The sequence below is a fragment of the Helianthus annuus genome, chromosome 17 (genome assembly GCF_002127325.2).
Source record: "Helianthus annuus cultivar XRQ/B chromosome 17, HanXRQr2.0-SUNRISE, whole genome shotgun sequence".
NCBI lineage: Eukaryota > Viridiplantae > Streptophyta > Magnoliopsida > Asterales > Asteraceae > Helianthus > Helianthus annuus.
The window spans coordinates 105,221,004-105,238,833 of record NC_035449.2 but is presented as its reverse complement, the minus strand read 5'-3'; the positions used below and the strand labels follow the sequence as shown (position 1 = coordinate 105,238,833).

The window sequence follows — 17,830 nt, the reverse complement described above, 5'->3', positions numbered from 1 at the left end:
GCATATGATGTGAAAACATGGAAAGCATGAATGTAACAGATAGGCACATGTGTTTCACCCCAAAACAGTTTGGAAAACAGTAAAAGAGGGGTTCAATGTACTCACCTGAGATTGCTTTGACTTCCTTGTAATATAACCAGATAATGCTAAAGATCACGGGATATCAAACGACACCTAATAGGTAGCTATGTTAATATACCGGACCAAATCGGAAGGATCGGATAGTATGCGGGTTCGTAAACCAAACGAGTATGGAGACTCGTGTAATATGGTTTAACAAAGCCTACATACTAAAATGAAACTTAACCTAAGTGCTTACGGTCCGTTACGACTTGTTTAGGTAGCTTAGGCTACCCTAACGCGTCGTTCGCGTAGAACGCGTCTGGAACGCCTAACATCGTGACCACTAGGTATAACCCCGGAAGGTTACAACTATGGCCACCTAAAGTGTTTGGTCGGATCCTAATGATCGACCAAATGGGCCGGGTTCGAAAGTATAAGCGATGGTTTAGATCGCTTACCTTACGACCCTATATAAGCACTAAACCAAAAGTGACGAGCTAAGCATGTTAGAACATGCTTAACTAAGTTTGAAAACAGGTTTGACATCAAAACAAACGGCTTTGATGCCCACGAGTAGTTTGGTTACAAAATATGCAAGAATGCACATTTTGGTCGAAACTACGACTCGTCACTGAGCCTAGATAACGTGGTGATCAGTAGGTATAGTCACTACGGACTATAACCATCGTGATCACGCTCACGTTATGAAGTTCCAAGAACTTCGCATCGACCATAAGCTGGTCAATGCAGAAAGTCAACAAAACGTTGACTTTCGGACTTGAAAAGCGAATAAAAGAGCGAAAGAAGACTTACGGAGGGTCCCCGAGTGCTAATCTAGATCAAATAGCTCAGGTATGAAACAATGGTTCCAACTTAGAGCCTTAAGATCAGATTGTGTGGGTTTTGGAACAAAGGGGGGGGGTATTTATAGGAAAAGTGGAACCGTTAGGATGGTTTATCGAATATCGTGCCGCGATCTCGTGCGTACACTTGTCGAAATGTTGTGGTAAGTCAGAAAATGCCCCTTGGCTCTTGATTGGGTGAAAGGGCATTGCCTCTTGATCGAACGAAAGGCCAACTGCATTAAATGCATACATTGAATCTGTCTGACAGTCTCACGCGGCCCGCGTCAGGATATGCAAAAACTCAGGCGGGCCGCCTGAGCCTGTCTGATCTGCATATACTTTCAAAAATGACAGTTTTGGTCCCTGTTGCGTATTTAAGCCATTTCCGGCACTTCTAAGGCCCGTAAAGTCAACTTTAAGGCCCTAATATGATTCCTAAACATTGTGGACATGAAATATGCTCAAAAATGTTCCGGATGTTGGTTCGTTTTGCCGTACGATCGCGATGTTCGCTTAATTACGACGGAATGCGCATAAGCGCGAAAAACGATCCAAATGACGCGACGAATGGATTTTTCTTATGCCAAACACTAAGGCATAATATTAGGATACTTACATAAATTTTTGGATGTCCGGATGTATTCAGAACGTAAGTTATGCGCGAAAGTGCAAACTTGTGCACTTTTTGACACTTTTAGCCCCTGAATGATCCAAAAGTTTGTTTTAGCATACCAAACCCCTCAAAGCCTATTCCTAAGCTATGTAAAGGATATTTATGGTATGTTTAACTTATGGACATGTTCCGGAATGTTCGTTACAGTTCAAATTGGCATACTTTCGCAGTTTGTCAAGTTTAGTCCCTGTAAGCGAATTAACTTGTTTTTGCTATACCAAAGCCTTCAAAACTTATTTCTAAGTTATGTAAAGGTTATTTAAGGTATGTTGAGTATATGTTGATGTTCCGGAGTATTTGTCGCATTAAACTGAGTACGTTTACGCACCAGTTTGCGTATAATGCTCCAGAAAGCGATGTAGAGTTTGAAATTGAACAAAAGTTAAAACATGAAAAATGTAAAACGCAACCAAACAAACATTGGGATCAAATAACATTGTTTTATTGATAATAGAACTGTTCATGACGATTATAAGTACAAATGTTACAGTCTCCCCTACTTGTGGAAATTTCGTCCCGAAATTTATTTAGAGGAAACTCGTGGAAAAAGATGCGGATATTTTGCCTTCATTTGATCTTCACGTTCCCAAGTAAACTCGGGTCCACGTTTAGATTCCCAGCGAACCTTGACCAAAGGAATGCGCTTGCGTTTGAGCCACTTGACTTCACGTTCAATGATTTCCACTGGTTTCTCGACAAATTTCAGAGTTTTATCAACACGAATTTCGTCAAGCGGTATGTGGAGGTTCTCATCAGCTAAACACCTCTTGAGATTGGACATGTGGAAGGTTGGATGAACATTTCCAAGTTCAGGAGGTAACTCAAGTCTGTAGGCTACCTTGCCGATTCTTTCGACGATCTTGAATGGTCCAACATATCTAGGTGCAAGTTTTCCTTTCTTTCCAAATCTGATCACACCTTTCCAAGGTGAGACCTTAAGTAATACACGATCACCGACTTGAAAATCCAAGGGTTTGCGTTTTAGGTCCGCGTAACTCTTTTGACGGTTTCTAGCTGTCTGAAGGTTATCACGAACTTTCTTTACCTTTTCTGTTGTCTCTAAAATGAGGGCAGGTCCAGTAAGCTGAGCCTCACCAATCTCATTCCAGTAGACTGGTGAACGACATTTTCGACCATAGAGAGCCTCGAAAGGAGCCATGTTGATGCTGGAGTGATAACTGTTGTTGTAGGAGAATTCAATCAATGGAAGATGTGAATCCCAACTACCACCAAAATCGATCACACAAGCTCTAAGCATATCCTCCAGTGTCTGGATTGTTCTTTCAGATTGACCATCCGTTTGCGGATGATAAGCTGTGCTCAAATTGAGTTGAGACCCCATAGCAGATTGCATGGTTCTCCAAAAATGAGAAGTGAAATGAGCATCTCTGTCAGAAATGATGTTCAAAGGAACACCATGTCGTGCTACAATTTCATCCACGTAGATTTGAGCAAGTTTGTCAGCCGAAAAATCCTCACGGATTGGCAAGAAATGCGCTGACTTTGTAAGACGATCAACGACTACCCAGATGGCATCGTGACCTTTCTTTGTGCGCGGGAGTTTGGTAATGAGATCCATAGTAATGTTTTCCCATTTCCAAACTAGGATCTCTGGTTGCTCCAATAAACCAGAAGGACGCTGGTGCTCAGCCTTAACTTTAAGACAAGTAAGGCATTTTGATACATATAAGGCAATGTCTTTCTTCATACCAGGCCACCAATACTGAATACGAAGATCCTTATACATCTTATCTGAGCCAGGATGAATAGAATAACGAGACTTATGGGCTTCATCCATAAGCAAGGTACGAAGATTATCTTGGCTTGGGACCCACAAACGGTCCATGAAGTAATACGATCCATTGTCCTTTAGCTCTAGAGCAGGAGTTATGTGATAAGGAAATTCCTTATCCATTAAACCTTGTGAAACACAAGCTTGTTGAGCCTGAGAAATACGTGCTTGGATGTCGGTTTGAATAACAGATTGGACACGAACACAATGAAGCTTAATACGTTCCTTGCGACTCAATGCATCGGCTACGACTTTCGCCTTACCAGGATGGTAGCGAATCTCGCAGTCGTAGTCGTTTAGAAGTTTAACCCAACGTCGTTGTCTCATGTTGAGTTCTTTCTGATTGAAGATATGCTGAAGACTTTTGTGGTCTGTGAAAACCACACATTTTGTACCGTACAAATAGTGTCTCCAGATTTTGAGAGCGAAGACAACTGCACCCAACTCCAGATCATGAGTGGTGTAGTTCTTCTCATGAATCTTTAACTGCCTTGATGCGTATGCTATGACTTTGTTTCTTTGCATTAGGACGCAGCCAAGACCTAATTTAGATGCGTCGCAATAAACGACGAAATCATCATTACCCTCAGGCAATGTTAGGATAGGCGCGTCGCAAAGCTTTTGTTTCAAAGTCAGAAACGCTTCCTCTTGTTTGACTCCCCAATCAAATGGCTTGTTATTCTGAGTTAGAGCAGTTAGAGGAACTGCGATCTTCGAGAAGTTCTCAATGAAGCGGCGGTAATAACCCGCTAGACCAAGAAAAGAACGAACTTCAGTAGGAGTAGTAGGTGTATCCCAATCCTTAATCGCGCTGATCTTGGAGGGATCTACATGAGTACCTTGTTCGTTGACAATATGCCCTAAGAATTGAACTTCTTTAAGCCAGAATTCACACTTGGAGAATTTGGCGAAAAGTTGCTCTTTCTTTAGGAGTTCCAGAGTAAGACGAAGATGTTGCTCATGTTCAGCTCGCGTCTTAGAATATATCAAAATGTCATTAATAAAAACGATGATGAACTTATCTAAGTAGGGTTTGCAGACCCTATTCATTAAGTCCATGAAAACAGCAGGAGCATTAGTCAAACCGAATGGCATGACTGTGAACTCATAATGTCCATAACGAGTACGGAACGCTGTCTTTGGAATATCTTCTTCATGCACACGGAGCTGATGATATCCGGATCGAAGATCAATCTTCGAAAAATAAGAAGCGCCTTGCAATTGATCAAAGAGATCATCAATGCGAGGTAGGGGATATCGATTCTTGATGGTAAGCTTGTTAAGCTCGCGATAATCGATACACATCCTAAAAGATCCATCCTTCTTCTTTACAAAAAGAACGGGAGCACCCCAAGGTGAAAAGCTAGGACGGATAAAACCTTTGTCGGAGAGCTCCTGAAGCTGTTTAGATAATTCTTGCATCTCAGACGGTGCAAGACGGTATGGAGCTCTGGCAATGGGATTTGCACCAGGTACGAGATCAATACGAAACTCGACTTGGCGTGCTGGAGGTAGACCAGGTAAGTCTTCAGGGAATACTTTGGAATAATCCCGAACGACAGGAATATCTGAAATAGTCTTACCCTTGCCTTTATCTGCTGTAACATGTGCTAGGAAAGCCACATAGTGCTTTCGCAGATACTTCCGTGCTTTAAAACAAGACATAAGTTTGAGACCACCGGCAGGCTTCTCACCACGAACCTGTAGGATCTCGCCTGTAGACAGCGGTACACGAACAATCTTCTCAGAACAAACTATCTCTGCGCGATGCTTGGATAACCAATCCATTCCCACTATAACGTCGAAGCTTCCAAGTTGCATTGGCGTGAGGTCAATCGGAAAAATATGGTCGTTAAGGTTCAACTGGCAGTTGCGTAGAACAGAATTAAGAACAATGGGTTCTCCACTGGCAACCTCTACTGTCAAAGGTTTACCTAGTTTCGTTCTAGACACGCGAAGCATTGTCTCAAAAGACAATGACACAAAGCTCTTGTCGGCACCCGAATCAAAAAGAACAGATGCTGGCTGATTATTAATAAAGGACGTACCGTTCACCACCTCGTTGTCTGCTTGTGCTTCTTGTGCATTCATGTTAAAGACTCGACCTCGAGCCGGTGCCGGATTCTGGTTTGCATTCTAGTTCTGGTTGACTAGTCTTGGACACCGATTTCTGTAGTGGGTCAGATCCCCACAATTATAACATGCACCTGGTGGGTAGTTTGGTCGTGCAGCCTGACCCTGTTGCTGAGCAACCTGTTGAGCAGGGTTCTGGACTGCGTGATTCTGAGCAAACCGACAAACATCGGCAAGATGACCCGACTTCCCACAGTTAGTACAGAAACGGCACTGATATTGTGGCTGGTGGTGACTGTTGCATCGATTGCACAAAGGTGCACTTCCTGAATAGGGTTTCTTGGCTGGAGGCTGTGCGGCTTGGTTGGGAGCTGCCTGGTTAGCTTGGGCAGTCACAGCAAAATTTTGGGAAGCCTTACGCTTCCTTGACCCCCTTGAGGAACCAGAATCCTTTCCCTTTTTGTTCTGACCTTTCTTACCATCTTCCTTGTCAGCTGACTGCTTCTTGCCCTTGTCACCCTTCCTGTGCAATTTATTCTTTCGAATTTGCGACTCAGTCAACGTTGCTGATAACTCGATCGCCTGACAGAGTGTGGTAGGGTTGCTACCAGTAAGGATGTCTTGTACTGAGTCAGGTAGGCCGTCGATGTACCTTTCGATGGCCTTATCGAGTGGAGCGACCATAGTCGGGCAGAGCAGACTCAACTCCTCAAACCTGTCAGTATATGCCCTGTGCTCACCACTATCTTGCTTTAAATCATCAAACTCTTTCTCCAACGCTCGTTGCTCATGACGAGGACAAAACTCCCTCATCATAAGAGCTCTCAGTTCAGCCCATGTCTGAGCTAGAGCAACTTCTGCACCTTGATCTCTCATAACCCCATTCCACCATGTAAGAGCCCTCTTCTGAAACACACTCGAAGAAAACTCGACCTTGCGATTGTCAGGACACTGAACATGACGGAAAGTGTTCTCGATGCTCTCGAACCACTGAAGAAGCCCAGTTGCTCCCTCAGAACCACTAAACTTGAGTGGCTTAGCCGAGTTAAAATCTTTGTATTTGCATGTACCATTGTTGTTGTTGTTGGCCTGGTTCCATTGAGTAAAGAGATTCGGGAATTGAGCAGCCATCTGCTGCGCAATGATCTCTGCCAGTTCAGCAGTCGCTATTTGGTGTTCACGTCGAGGAGGCATTCTGGAAGAGGAAAACATGAAAGGAAACGAGTGAGATGATTGGATGTAGAGAATGAGATGAAACAGAATCAACAAAAGCAAAGATGGTGGTTATGCATCGCAACGCAAACAAGCGATATGAAATGTCTAGTCAAAGTAAATGGGTCAGAATTAGTGTATCGCGAAGACATGCTCGCCTATAAGTGAACACTCACCCCAAGAGTTCCCAGGTAAGAGTGACTGGTCCGATTATGTGGATTTGTACGAACACTCTAGCCTTAGACAGAAAACCCAGGGTATAGGCATTCACTCTTCCAGTTCGCACGTGTTCACACTATTAACCCAAAACCTTGACGAGGCTTTTGAAAATTCAAAGGGGTTCAAAACCTTATAACAGAGGGTTCAAAACCTTACAATAGAGGGTTCAAAACCTAGTAATCAATCATCCTAGAACAGATGATTAATTTTCAAAGCGGATTCGGAACCGAAGTTCCCGTTGTGGTTATCACCTAAGGATAGGTGATGTGCATGTTTTAAACTCTAAACACAAGATAACTTGTATTAGGGTCCTAGAAAGTTATAGTCTAGGTCAAAGCATTACTAATAACCTAATTCCCTATAACCAATGGCTCTGATACCAACTCTTCTGTCACACCCCGACCGCGTATAACATGCAACCGCGGCGGAAAACGTCGGGGAGTGTTGTGAACAGAATTAATTTGTTTCATAACCATGGCATACAAAGTTGTATTTTATTTATAAACAAGAGTAGTACATTGTTTCAAAACAAGAAATACCAAGTTCATAACATATTTATACTAGCCTATCTTCATTGTTAGGCTCTAAGGCACAGGTCCGCCCTAGTGTCGTGTTCATCGTCCTATGGAACAGCTCCTGAAAACACATGTGAAAGTACGTACGTCAGCATAAAAATGCCTGTGAGATACATAGTAATGTTTTTGTGAAAGTGGTTTTGTCGGTTGAATATGAATGGAGTCCTCTTAGGTGTGCTCATTGTAAGGTGTTTGGTCATTCTGATGATTCCTGCCCGAATCAGCCTAGGAGGGCTCCTAAGGGGCCGATCACTGGTCAGAACAATCATGAGGGAAGCAATTCCCGGAAGCAAGTGAAACAGCCGGCTGTAGACAAAGAGGGATTTACGGATGTGGAGAGAAAAAAAGCGGCTAGGAAATCAGGGTTTCCTGTTAATAAGCAGAAGCAGAAATTCGAATATCGGCCGATTGGATCCAAGCCGCAGGGTGGGGCTACTACCTCAGGTCCGCCACCTAGTGTCAAAACGCACAATCCGTTTGATGTTCTATCGGATAGAGGTAAGAATGTGGGTAAAAATGGTGAAGCTCAGCATGACCAGCAGGAATCGGATGAGGAGGAGGTTGAAGAAGTCTACAATGAAACTAGTGCATTTATGACATCGGGCACTCATCCTTTCTCCTCGAAAGCAGGGGCAAGCACCTCTTCTACCAAGTCCTTGAATGGATAGGCTAGCTGGTTTTCGTCTGAAGGGGCTGCTGTTTTGTGGCTACTTTATATTTGATGATGGTGGTTGAGGTTTTGTTTTGTGTTTTTGCATTGTTTGTCTACTAGATGTCGTGTCATGATATATAGTAGACTAGGATATGGGGTGTTTATTGGTCTTTGGTTTGTTTTTGTTTTACATATATGGGGCATGTCCTGTATATGAACTAGTGGGGAACATATCCTCACTACTTGTACTTAATTGCGGTTGCATTTTAATAGAATCACCGGGGTAACCCTTTACCCAAAAAAAGAATGTTTAATAACAGTCAGTCATGAACCTTGTAATTTGTCTTGCTTTGTAAACCATTTGAAAAACGATAACATCAAAGGATATGTATAAATAAGTGCAAGGTTAAATGAATAACCAAGTAAAATGAGTTGAATAAGATAAGTTGTTTGTGAAAATAATGTCTTGTGAAGAATATGTTACTTATGTAAAATGTAATGTGTCTAAACTGAAATGACTTAGATAACGCCACGATATGTAATATTATACAAACATTTATATATAGGAAGTACCAGCGGCGTATCCACCATGTTTGTATCATATTACACACGCCACGTTACTTAAATCATTTACCCAAACCAATCCACCATGTAAATTGTTCATGTGTAAACCAAATGTCAAGTGTTATTGTGTAAACCATGTCAAATGTTTATGTTCAAATGTAAACCACCAAATGTGTATGTCAATGTCAACGTGTTTATGTTCAATGTAAATCATGTAATGTGCATCCCAAAATGTATCATGTATGGTAAGCGAAATGTATCAACTTAAACCATTTGTAAAATGCACAAAACAAGTCGTTGAAGTAACACGTGGTTTAAATCAACGTTATGTTCTGTGGAAAAATGCATGCTCTATTGATATTAACATTTATGCGGTATTGTAAACTATGCATACATCCAAGCCTTGAGACTGCGGCGATAAACCCTTAAACAAATTAAAGGTTTATCAAAGTTATGTATATCGAATTCGGTCATTCCTTCCAGTCCTATCAAACCCAGGACTTCAGGAATGGGAGTTGTCAATTCCTATGGTACCACTACCTACTAACGAACGGCGTAGCTAATGTTAATGAATGTATTGTCCCATGTTAAACCAACCAAATGTCATAACAAAATGAAGGCATGTGATGTAAACAATTGTACTAAGTATGCTAAGTAAACATACGAAGCAGAAATGTTCATGTAAATCAATGTGCCCATATGCTGAGTAAACATATGCAGCAGAAAATGTTAATGTAAATCAATGTGCCCATATGCTGAGTAAACATATGCAGCAGAAATGTTCATGCAAATCAATGTGCCCATATGCTGGGTAAACATATGCAGCAGTAATGTTTATGTAAATCAATGCACTAAGTACGCACACAATGGGCATACATAGCATAAAATGTAATAAAATCGTGTACTATAATGTACTAACAACATAGCAGGCATATGATGTGAAAACATGGAAAGCATGAATGTAACAGATAGGCACATGTATTTCACCCCAAAACAGTTTGGAAAACAGTAAAAGAGGGGTTCAATGTACTCACCTGAGATTGCTTTGACTTCCTTGTAATATAACCAGATAATGCTAAAGATCACGGGATATCAAACGGCACCTAATAGGTAGCTATGTTAATATACCGGACCAAATCGGAAGGATCGGATAGTATGCGGGTTCGTAAACAAACGAGTATGGAGACTCGTGTAATATGGTTTAACAAAGCCTACATACTAAAATGAAACTTAACCTAAGTGCTTACGGTCCATTACGACTTGTTTAGGTAGCTTAGGCTACCCTAACGCGTCGTTCGCGTAGAACGCGTCTGGAACGCCTAACATCGTGACCACTAGGTATAACCCCGGAAGGTTACAACTATGGCCACCTAAAGTGTTTGGTCGGATCCTAATGATCGACCAAATGGGCCGGGTTCGAAAGTATAAGCGATGGTTTAGATCGCTTACCTTACGACCCTATATAAGCACTAAACCAAAAGTGACGAGCTAAGCATGTTAGAACATGCTTAACTAAGTTTGAAAACAGGTTTGACATCAAAACAAACGACTTTGATGCCCACGAGTAGTTTGGTTACAAAATATGCAAGAATGCACATTTTGGCCGAAACTACGACTCGTCACTGAGCCTAGATAACGTGGTGATCAGTAGGTATAGTCACTACGGACTATAACCATCGTGATCACGCTCACGTTATGAAGTTCCAAGAACTTCGCATCTACCATAAGCTGGTCAATGCAGAAAGTCAACAAAACGTTGACTTTCGGACTCGAAAAGCGAATAAAAGAGCGAAAGAAGACTTACGGAGGGTCCCCGAGTGCTAATCTAGATCAAATAGCTCAGGTATGAAACAATGGTTCCAACTTAGAGCCTTAAGATCAGATTGTGTGGGTTTTGGAACAAGGGGGGGGGTATTTATAGGAAAAGTGGAACCGTTAGGATCGTTTATCGAATATCGTGCCGCGATCTCGTGCGTACACTTGTCGAAATGTTGTGGTAAGTCAGAAAATGCCCCTTGGCTCTTGATTGGGTGAAAGGGCATTGCCTCTTGATCGAACGAAAGGCCAACTGCATTAAATGCATACATTGAATCTGTCTGACAGTCCCACGCGGCCCGCGTCAGGATATGCAAAAACTCAGGCGGGCCGCCTGAGCCTGTCTGATCTGCATATACTTTCAAAAATGACAGTTTTGGTCCCTGTTGCGTATTTAAGCCATTTCCAGCACTTCTAAGGCCCGTAAAGTCAACTTTAAGGCCCTAAAATGATGCCTAAACATTGTGGACATGAAATATGCTCAAAAATGTTCCGAATGTTGGTTCGTTTGGCCGTACGATCGCGATGTTCGCTTAATTACGACGGAATGCGCATAAGCGCGAAAAACGATCCAAATGACGCAACGAATGGATTTTTCTTATGCCAAACACTAGGCATAATATTAGGATACTTACATAAATTTTTGGATGTCCGGATGTATTCAGAACGTAAGTTATGCGCGAAAGTGCAAACTTGTGCACTTTTTGACACTTTTAGCCCCTGAATGATCCAAAAGTTTGTTTTAGCATACCAAACCCCTCAAAGCCTATTCCTAAGCTATGTAAAGGATATTTATGGTATGTTTAACTTATGGACATGTTCTGGAATGTTCGTTACAGTTCAAATTGGCATACTTTCGCAGTTTGTCAAGTTTAGTCCCTGTAAGCGAATTAACTTGTTTTTGCTATACCAAAGCCTTCAAAACTTATTTCTAAGTTATGTAAAGGTTATTTAAGGTATGTTGAGTATATGTTGATGTTCCGGAGTATTTGTCGCATTAAACTGAGTACGTTTACGCACCAGTTTGCGTATAATGCTCCAGAAAGCGATGTAGAGTTTGAAATTGAACAAAAGTTAAAACATGAAAAATGTAAAACGCAACCAAACAAACATTGGGATCAAATAACATTGTTTTATTGATAATAGAACTGTTCATGACGATTATAAGCACAAATGTTACAGCAGCCCTTTTCGCTCAGCAAATGGTTGCAGTGCTTCTAGGCGTAGTAACCCAGATTCATCAGATATACAACAACAATGCCCAGAGTAATTTCAAGACCTTTAATTCAGCCAAACCACTAAAATTTTCTGGGTCTGAAGGAGCAACCGCACTCTTACAATGGTTCGAAAGTATAGAAAGCACATTCCGTTATGTTCAGTGTCCCAATGAGCGAAAAGTAGATTTTGCATTATTTTGTCTACTAGATGTCGTGTCATGATGTATAGTAGACTAGGTAATGGGGTGTCATAGGTTTTTGGTTTTTATTTGTTCTACATATATGGGGCATGTCCTGTATATGAACTAGTGTGGAACACATCCTCACTACTTGTACTTATTTGCGGTTGCATTTTTAATAGATTCACCGGGGTAACCCTTTACCCAAAAAAAAAAGTAGATTTTGCTTCGAGTGTCTTTCAAAAGAGAGCACTCACTTGGTGGAATGGTATTATGAGGGACCGAGGTGCCGAGGTAGCAATGGAACTGACGTGGGGAGAATTTAAGAATCTTATGAAGAAGGAATTATGCCCAAGAAGTGAAATAAGGGCATTGGAAAATGAGTTCTATTATTTAAAACATGATAGTGGGGAAAATCGTGGCTACACTGACCGATTTGAACAGTTAAGCCTACTTTGCCCCACTATGGTCACACCTTTGGATCGGGTCATTGAAAAATACATCGATGGTTTACCTAACCCTGTCCAAAACATCGTCACTGGCAGCCAACTTGCAACGCTCAGGGAGGCTAAGGAATTAGCTGCTATCTTGACTGATTCACAGGTTAGAAAAGGTAAGTTATTTCGAAAAGGAGACAAGAAACAAGACACTGAATCTGTTACCAAGAATTCAAGAAGATCAAAGGCCGAATCTTCTAAAAGTTCTAAGAAGCACAAGGCTTCAAAGAATTTTGCAATTCCTGCACCTGCTCCACTGAACTCAGTACCCTTTAAGGGATTTTATCGTGGGAAGCAACCTCGGTGCAATCATTGCAATTATCATCATGCATCAAATTCCCCTTGTCGCTAGTGTACACTTTGTGGTTTGTTTGGACATCTAGCTGTGACCTGTCGTATCCAGAATCAAGCAGCCCCTATTCAGACTCGCCAAAGAGCATGTTTCAATTGTGGTGACTTAAATCATTTCAAGCGAAACTGCCCCAAGCTTCCCAATGCTAATGGACGAGTATTCAACATCAATGAGGCTCAAGCTAATGATTACGCGCTTATGATCATTTGAACCTCTAAATTTCCTTTTTATTTTCAAGATTAATGTACATATTTTAAACGATGTTTGTAATGACAATATAAATTTCAAGAAGTTTATCTTTATCTCTGTTATTCTATTTTCAATTTCAAATGTTAATGTGATTGCACTATGTGTAATTTCAAATTTCGTGCTAATTTTAAGGATTCCGTTCTTTAGGAACTATGTGTAAAAGAGATATCCTGAGAATTATGCCTTTCCAAGAGGGTGCGCTTCCGGTCCGGTACTTAGGAGTTCCTCTAATTTCATCTAAGCTCTCGTATAAGGATTGTAAAGTGCTGGTTGAGAAAATGGAAAAGAAGATTGATAACTGGACGACCAAATCCCTCTCCTTTGCAGGTAGATTACAGCTGGTTAATTCGGTCCTTTCGTCGATGCATATTTATTGGGCTACGGTATTCTTATTACCAGCTAAAATAGTTACAGATCTGGAAAAACGTATGAGAGATTTTCTATGGTCTGGCAACTACCACAAGACCGTGAAGCCTAAGGTTGCATAGAAGGTGGTTTGTCTTCCGAAGGATGAGGGTGGGTTGGGCATCCGGAGCTTAGCGGCTGTTAATAAAGCCCTTTTATCTTCTCATGTTTGGAGCATTTTATCCAATCGGAACTCTTTATGGGTTCGTTGGATTCATTCTTATAAGCTTAAGGGTCGTAGTTTCTGGGAAATCCCGAGTCGTGGCCGTATGACATGGGGTTGGAGGAAACTTCTTGCGAGTAGGAGCCTTGTTCGTCCTTTTATATGGAAATCTATTGGGAATGGTGCTGAAACAAATGCTTGGAGTGATACTTGGTGCAACATCGGTCCTCTTCGAGCGTTCATTTCTCCTAGGCGTATTGCAAATGCAGGTTTCAGTTTGCAGTCTTCGTTAGCTGAGCTGGTGTCTCATGATGGTCAGTGGAACTGGCCGACTGCCTGGTATAACCTGTTTCCTGTCCTAATTAATATAGTAGCGCCTACTTTATGTAGCAATTCTCGTGATCGATTGGTTTTGAAAGACTTGGAAGGCAATAATCGTCCATTTTCTTCTTGGGAGGTTTGGAATAATATTCGGTATCATGCTAGTAAAGTGCAATGGGGGAATATGGTTTGGTATAAACAATGCATTCCTAGGCATGCGTTTCATATATGGCTTGTTATCCAGAATAAATTGAAGACGCAGGATCGGCTCTCGGTTTGGGAAGCGGGAAGTGAAACAAATTTGAATCTCATGTGTTGTCCTTTATGCTACTACAACAGGGATTCGAGGGACCATCTATTCTTTGAATGCTCTTTTGCTATGCAGGTTTGGAACAAAGTTAGGAGCTTCACTAATATGGGGGATGTCAATGGCGATTGGAGTGATATCATGGCTTGGATGAATCATAATTCGTCCCTTCAGAAACCTGATAATGTGATTAGTAGGTTGGTCGTTGCGGCTGCAACTTACTTCATTTGGCAAGAACGTAACAGCCGGCTGTTTTCAAGGAACCATCGGACGGCTATGGTGGTATCTCATGAAATTCTTACTACGGTCCGAGTGCGGCTTCTGTCTCTTAAGTTCAAACGGCAATTTGAGAATCGGAGCTTGGTGGATAAATGGAAGATTCCTGACAACAACTTGGAGCTTGAACCCGGCTAGAGTAGTTGTTTTTTTTTTGTTGTCTTTTTGTTTAGTTTGGCTGTGTTATGTTTGGTTTTTAGTTGTGGCCTGTGTGCCTGCTCGTGTGTTTTGGGATGCTTGTGCCTAGTGTTGGTATGCCAACACTAGTTTGGGTGTGGTACTTCAGCCACACTTTTGTTCTTATTGTTGATTTATAAAATTCACCGGGGTAACCCTTTACCCAAAAAAAATCTTATAATTTAGTATAATATGATTACACTCTGGTGCATTCGTGCAAATTTGGTAACACGATCAATACAGGATAATACTGTTTTATAATCATAGCATTATACACATGATTTGTTTATCTAATATGTATAGCACATGATTGTAAATCCAATTTGCTTCATATGTATGTCCATTTGGTGCATACTTAGTACATTATTTTACATTACATTTTAGGCTATGTATGTCCATTTAGTGCATACTTAGTACATTAATTTACATTACATTTCATGCTATGTATGTCCATTTAATGCATACTTAGTACATTATTTTACATTACATTTCATGCTATGTATGTCAATTTAGTGAATACTTAGTACGTTATTTTACATTACATTTCATGCCATGTATATCCATTTATTGCATACCTAGTACATTGTTTTACATTTTTTTTTTTTGGGTAAAGGGTTACCCCGGTGAATTTTATAAACAAAATAAGCACAAAAAGTGCAACTGAAGTGTTACACCCCGAAACCTTGGCATACCAAGGTAAATACAGAACAGCCAAACAAATAAAAACAACCCAAAGAAAGACAACCAACCAACTAAACAACCCAGCTCAACAGAGCAACAAAAACACAAAGAAAACTCTACACATCAGCCTGGGTCGATGACCAAGTTCCCACCAGGAATCTGCCATTTCTCTAACACTCTTCGAATGCTCGGATGCCACTTGAACTTGAATGATAAGAGGCGCAGTCTGACCGTTCGAATGATTTCACGAGCAATCACCGTCTCCGTACGGTGACTTCTAGAGAAAAGCCTATTATTTCTTTCCTGCCAAACAAAATAAGAAGCTGCTGACAATACCAAGCGGCTGATAATATTCTCGGGAACCTGCATGTTCGAGTTCTGATTCATCCAAGACAAAATTTCGGCCCAAGAACCGTTAACACTATTCATATTCGTCCATGTCTTAACATTATTCCAAACCTGTAAAGCAAACGAGCATTCAAAGAATAGGTGATTCCTTGAATCTCTATCATGGTAACACAACGGACAACACATGAGATTTAAATTCGTGGCACTACCAGCTTCCCAAACGGATAATCTATCCTGCGTCTTCAGTTTATTCCGAATAACAAGCCATAGATGGAACGAGTGCCTAGGGATACAATGTTTGAACCAAACCATATTAACCCAAGACACTAAGCTTTCACGCTGTCGAATATTGTTCCAAACCTCCCAAGAAGAAAAATGACAAGAATTGCCATCAAGATCCTTCCAAACCAGCCGATCCTGCCTATCAAGAAAAGTTGGAACCTGAATATTGATTAGAACAGGAAATAAATCATACCACGCTGTCGGCCATTTCCATTCACCATTGGCCGAAACCAAGTCAGCAACCGAGGACTGAAGATGAAAACCTGCATTAGAAATGCGTCTCGGGCTGATAAAATGGCTCAAAGGACACTGATTACACCACATGTCATTCCATATGTTTGTTTGCGACCCATTGCCAATAGACTTCCACAGGTGAGGGCGGATTAAGCTACGGATTGCAAGTAGCTTCCTCCATCCCCAAGTCATACAACCCCGGCCCGGGACCTCCCAGAAACTCCTACCTTTCAGCTTATACATGTGGATCCATTGAACCCAAAGAGAATTCCTGTTGGTAAGAATACTCCAAACATGCGTAGACAGAAGGGCCTTGTTAACATCAGAAATACTTCTAACACCCAATCCCCCCTCGTACTTGGGAAGACAAACAACCTTCCAAGCCACTTTAGCCTTAGCAGACTGATGGGTTGATCCAGACCAAAGAAAAGCACGCATACACCGCTCAAGATTGGTGACAATTTTAACTGGCAACATAAAGACGGTCGCCCAATAAATGTGCATAGCTGAGAGAACTGAGTTCACCAACTGAAGTCTACCCGCAAAAGATAGAGATCTCGTCATCCAATTGTCGATCTTCTTCTCCATTTTATCAACTAAACTTTTACAATCTTTATAAGCAAGCTTTGTTGAAATTAACGGCACACCCAAATAACGAACCGGAAGAGAACCCTCTTGGAAAGGCATAATCTGGAGAATTTCCTGTTTAATAGGCCGAGGAACATTGCCAAAATAAACGGTACTTTTCGGCAAACTTGGAACTAAACCCGAGACATTTGTAAACATCTGAAGAGTGTCCCTTAGAATTTTAACCGAAGCCGCATCCCCATTAGCGAATAAAAACAGATCATCAGCAAACAACACACTAATTATCTTCTGTTTTTTGCAAAAACGATGGAACCGAAACGCGTTACTAGAATAGGCTGCCTTCTTAAGTAACAACGTGAGAACCTCCATGACAAGAGTAAATAGATAAGGGGATATAGGATCACCCTGCCTGAGCCCTCGTTTACCCTTGAAATACCCGTATAGATTCCCGTTAATGCTCAGCGAATAAGAGACACTCGTAACACAAGTCATGATCCATTTAACCATTCTTTGGTGAAAACCGAAAGCATGCAAGATATCCTCAAGAAAAGACCAGCTCACCGTATCATAGGCCTTTTGAATATCAATTTTAAAAGCACATCTGGGCGGGCCTACGTTTAAGTGATAATTGTGCATAAGCTCTTGGGTAAGGAGAATATTATCTGTGATTTTCCTACCCGGGACAAAGGCAGACTGATTAATGTCAACAAGATACTCCAAACTACCTTTAATTCTGTCCGTGAGAATTTTACTAATGCACTTATAAATAACGTTACAGCAAGAAATCGGCCTATAATCCGTCACTGCATTAGGAGACGGATTTTTCGGCACCAAGGCAATGATGGTGTGATTAATTTGCTGAAGAAGCTTACCATTATCAAAGAAATCCAAGACAGCTTTTGTAACTTCGTCACCCACTATATCCCAAGAGTTTTTGAAAAACGCTGAAGTGTAACCATCTGGCCCCGGGGCTTTATTGACACCTATGGAAAACATAGCACTTTTGACCTCCTCCCGAGAAACCTGTCTAACCATTTGGCTAGCAACATTCGCATCAAGAACATTAGTAAA

At 41.3% G+C, this 17,830-nt stretch overlaps 1 protein-coding gene across 1 annotated transcript; it reads left to right on the top strand.

Annotated features, from left to right (window-relative positions):
• The first annotated feature begins 13,651 nt into the window (after window positions 1–13,651).
• On the top strand, window positions 13,652–14,587 carry LOC110924706. The gene has a single exon (XM_022168702.1). The coding sequence runs from the start codon at window positions 13,652–13,654 to the stop codon at window positions 14,585–14,587; it is 936 nt and encodes a 311-aa protein (XP_022024394.1).
• The last annotated feature ends 3,243 nt before the right edge of the window (window positions 14,588–17,830 follow it).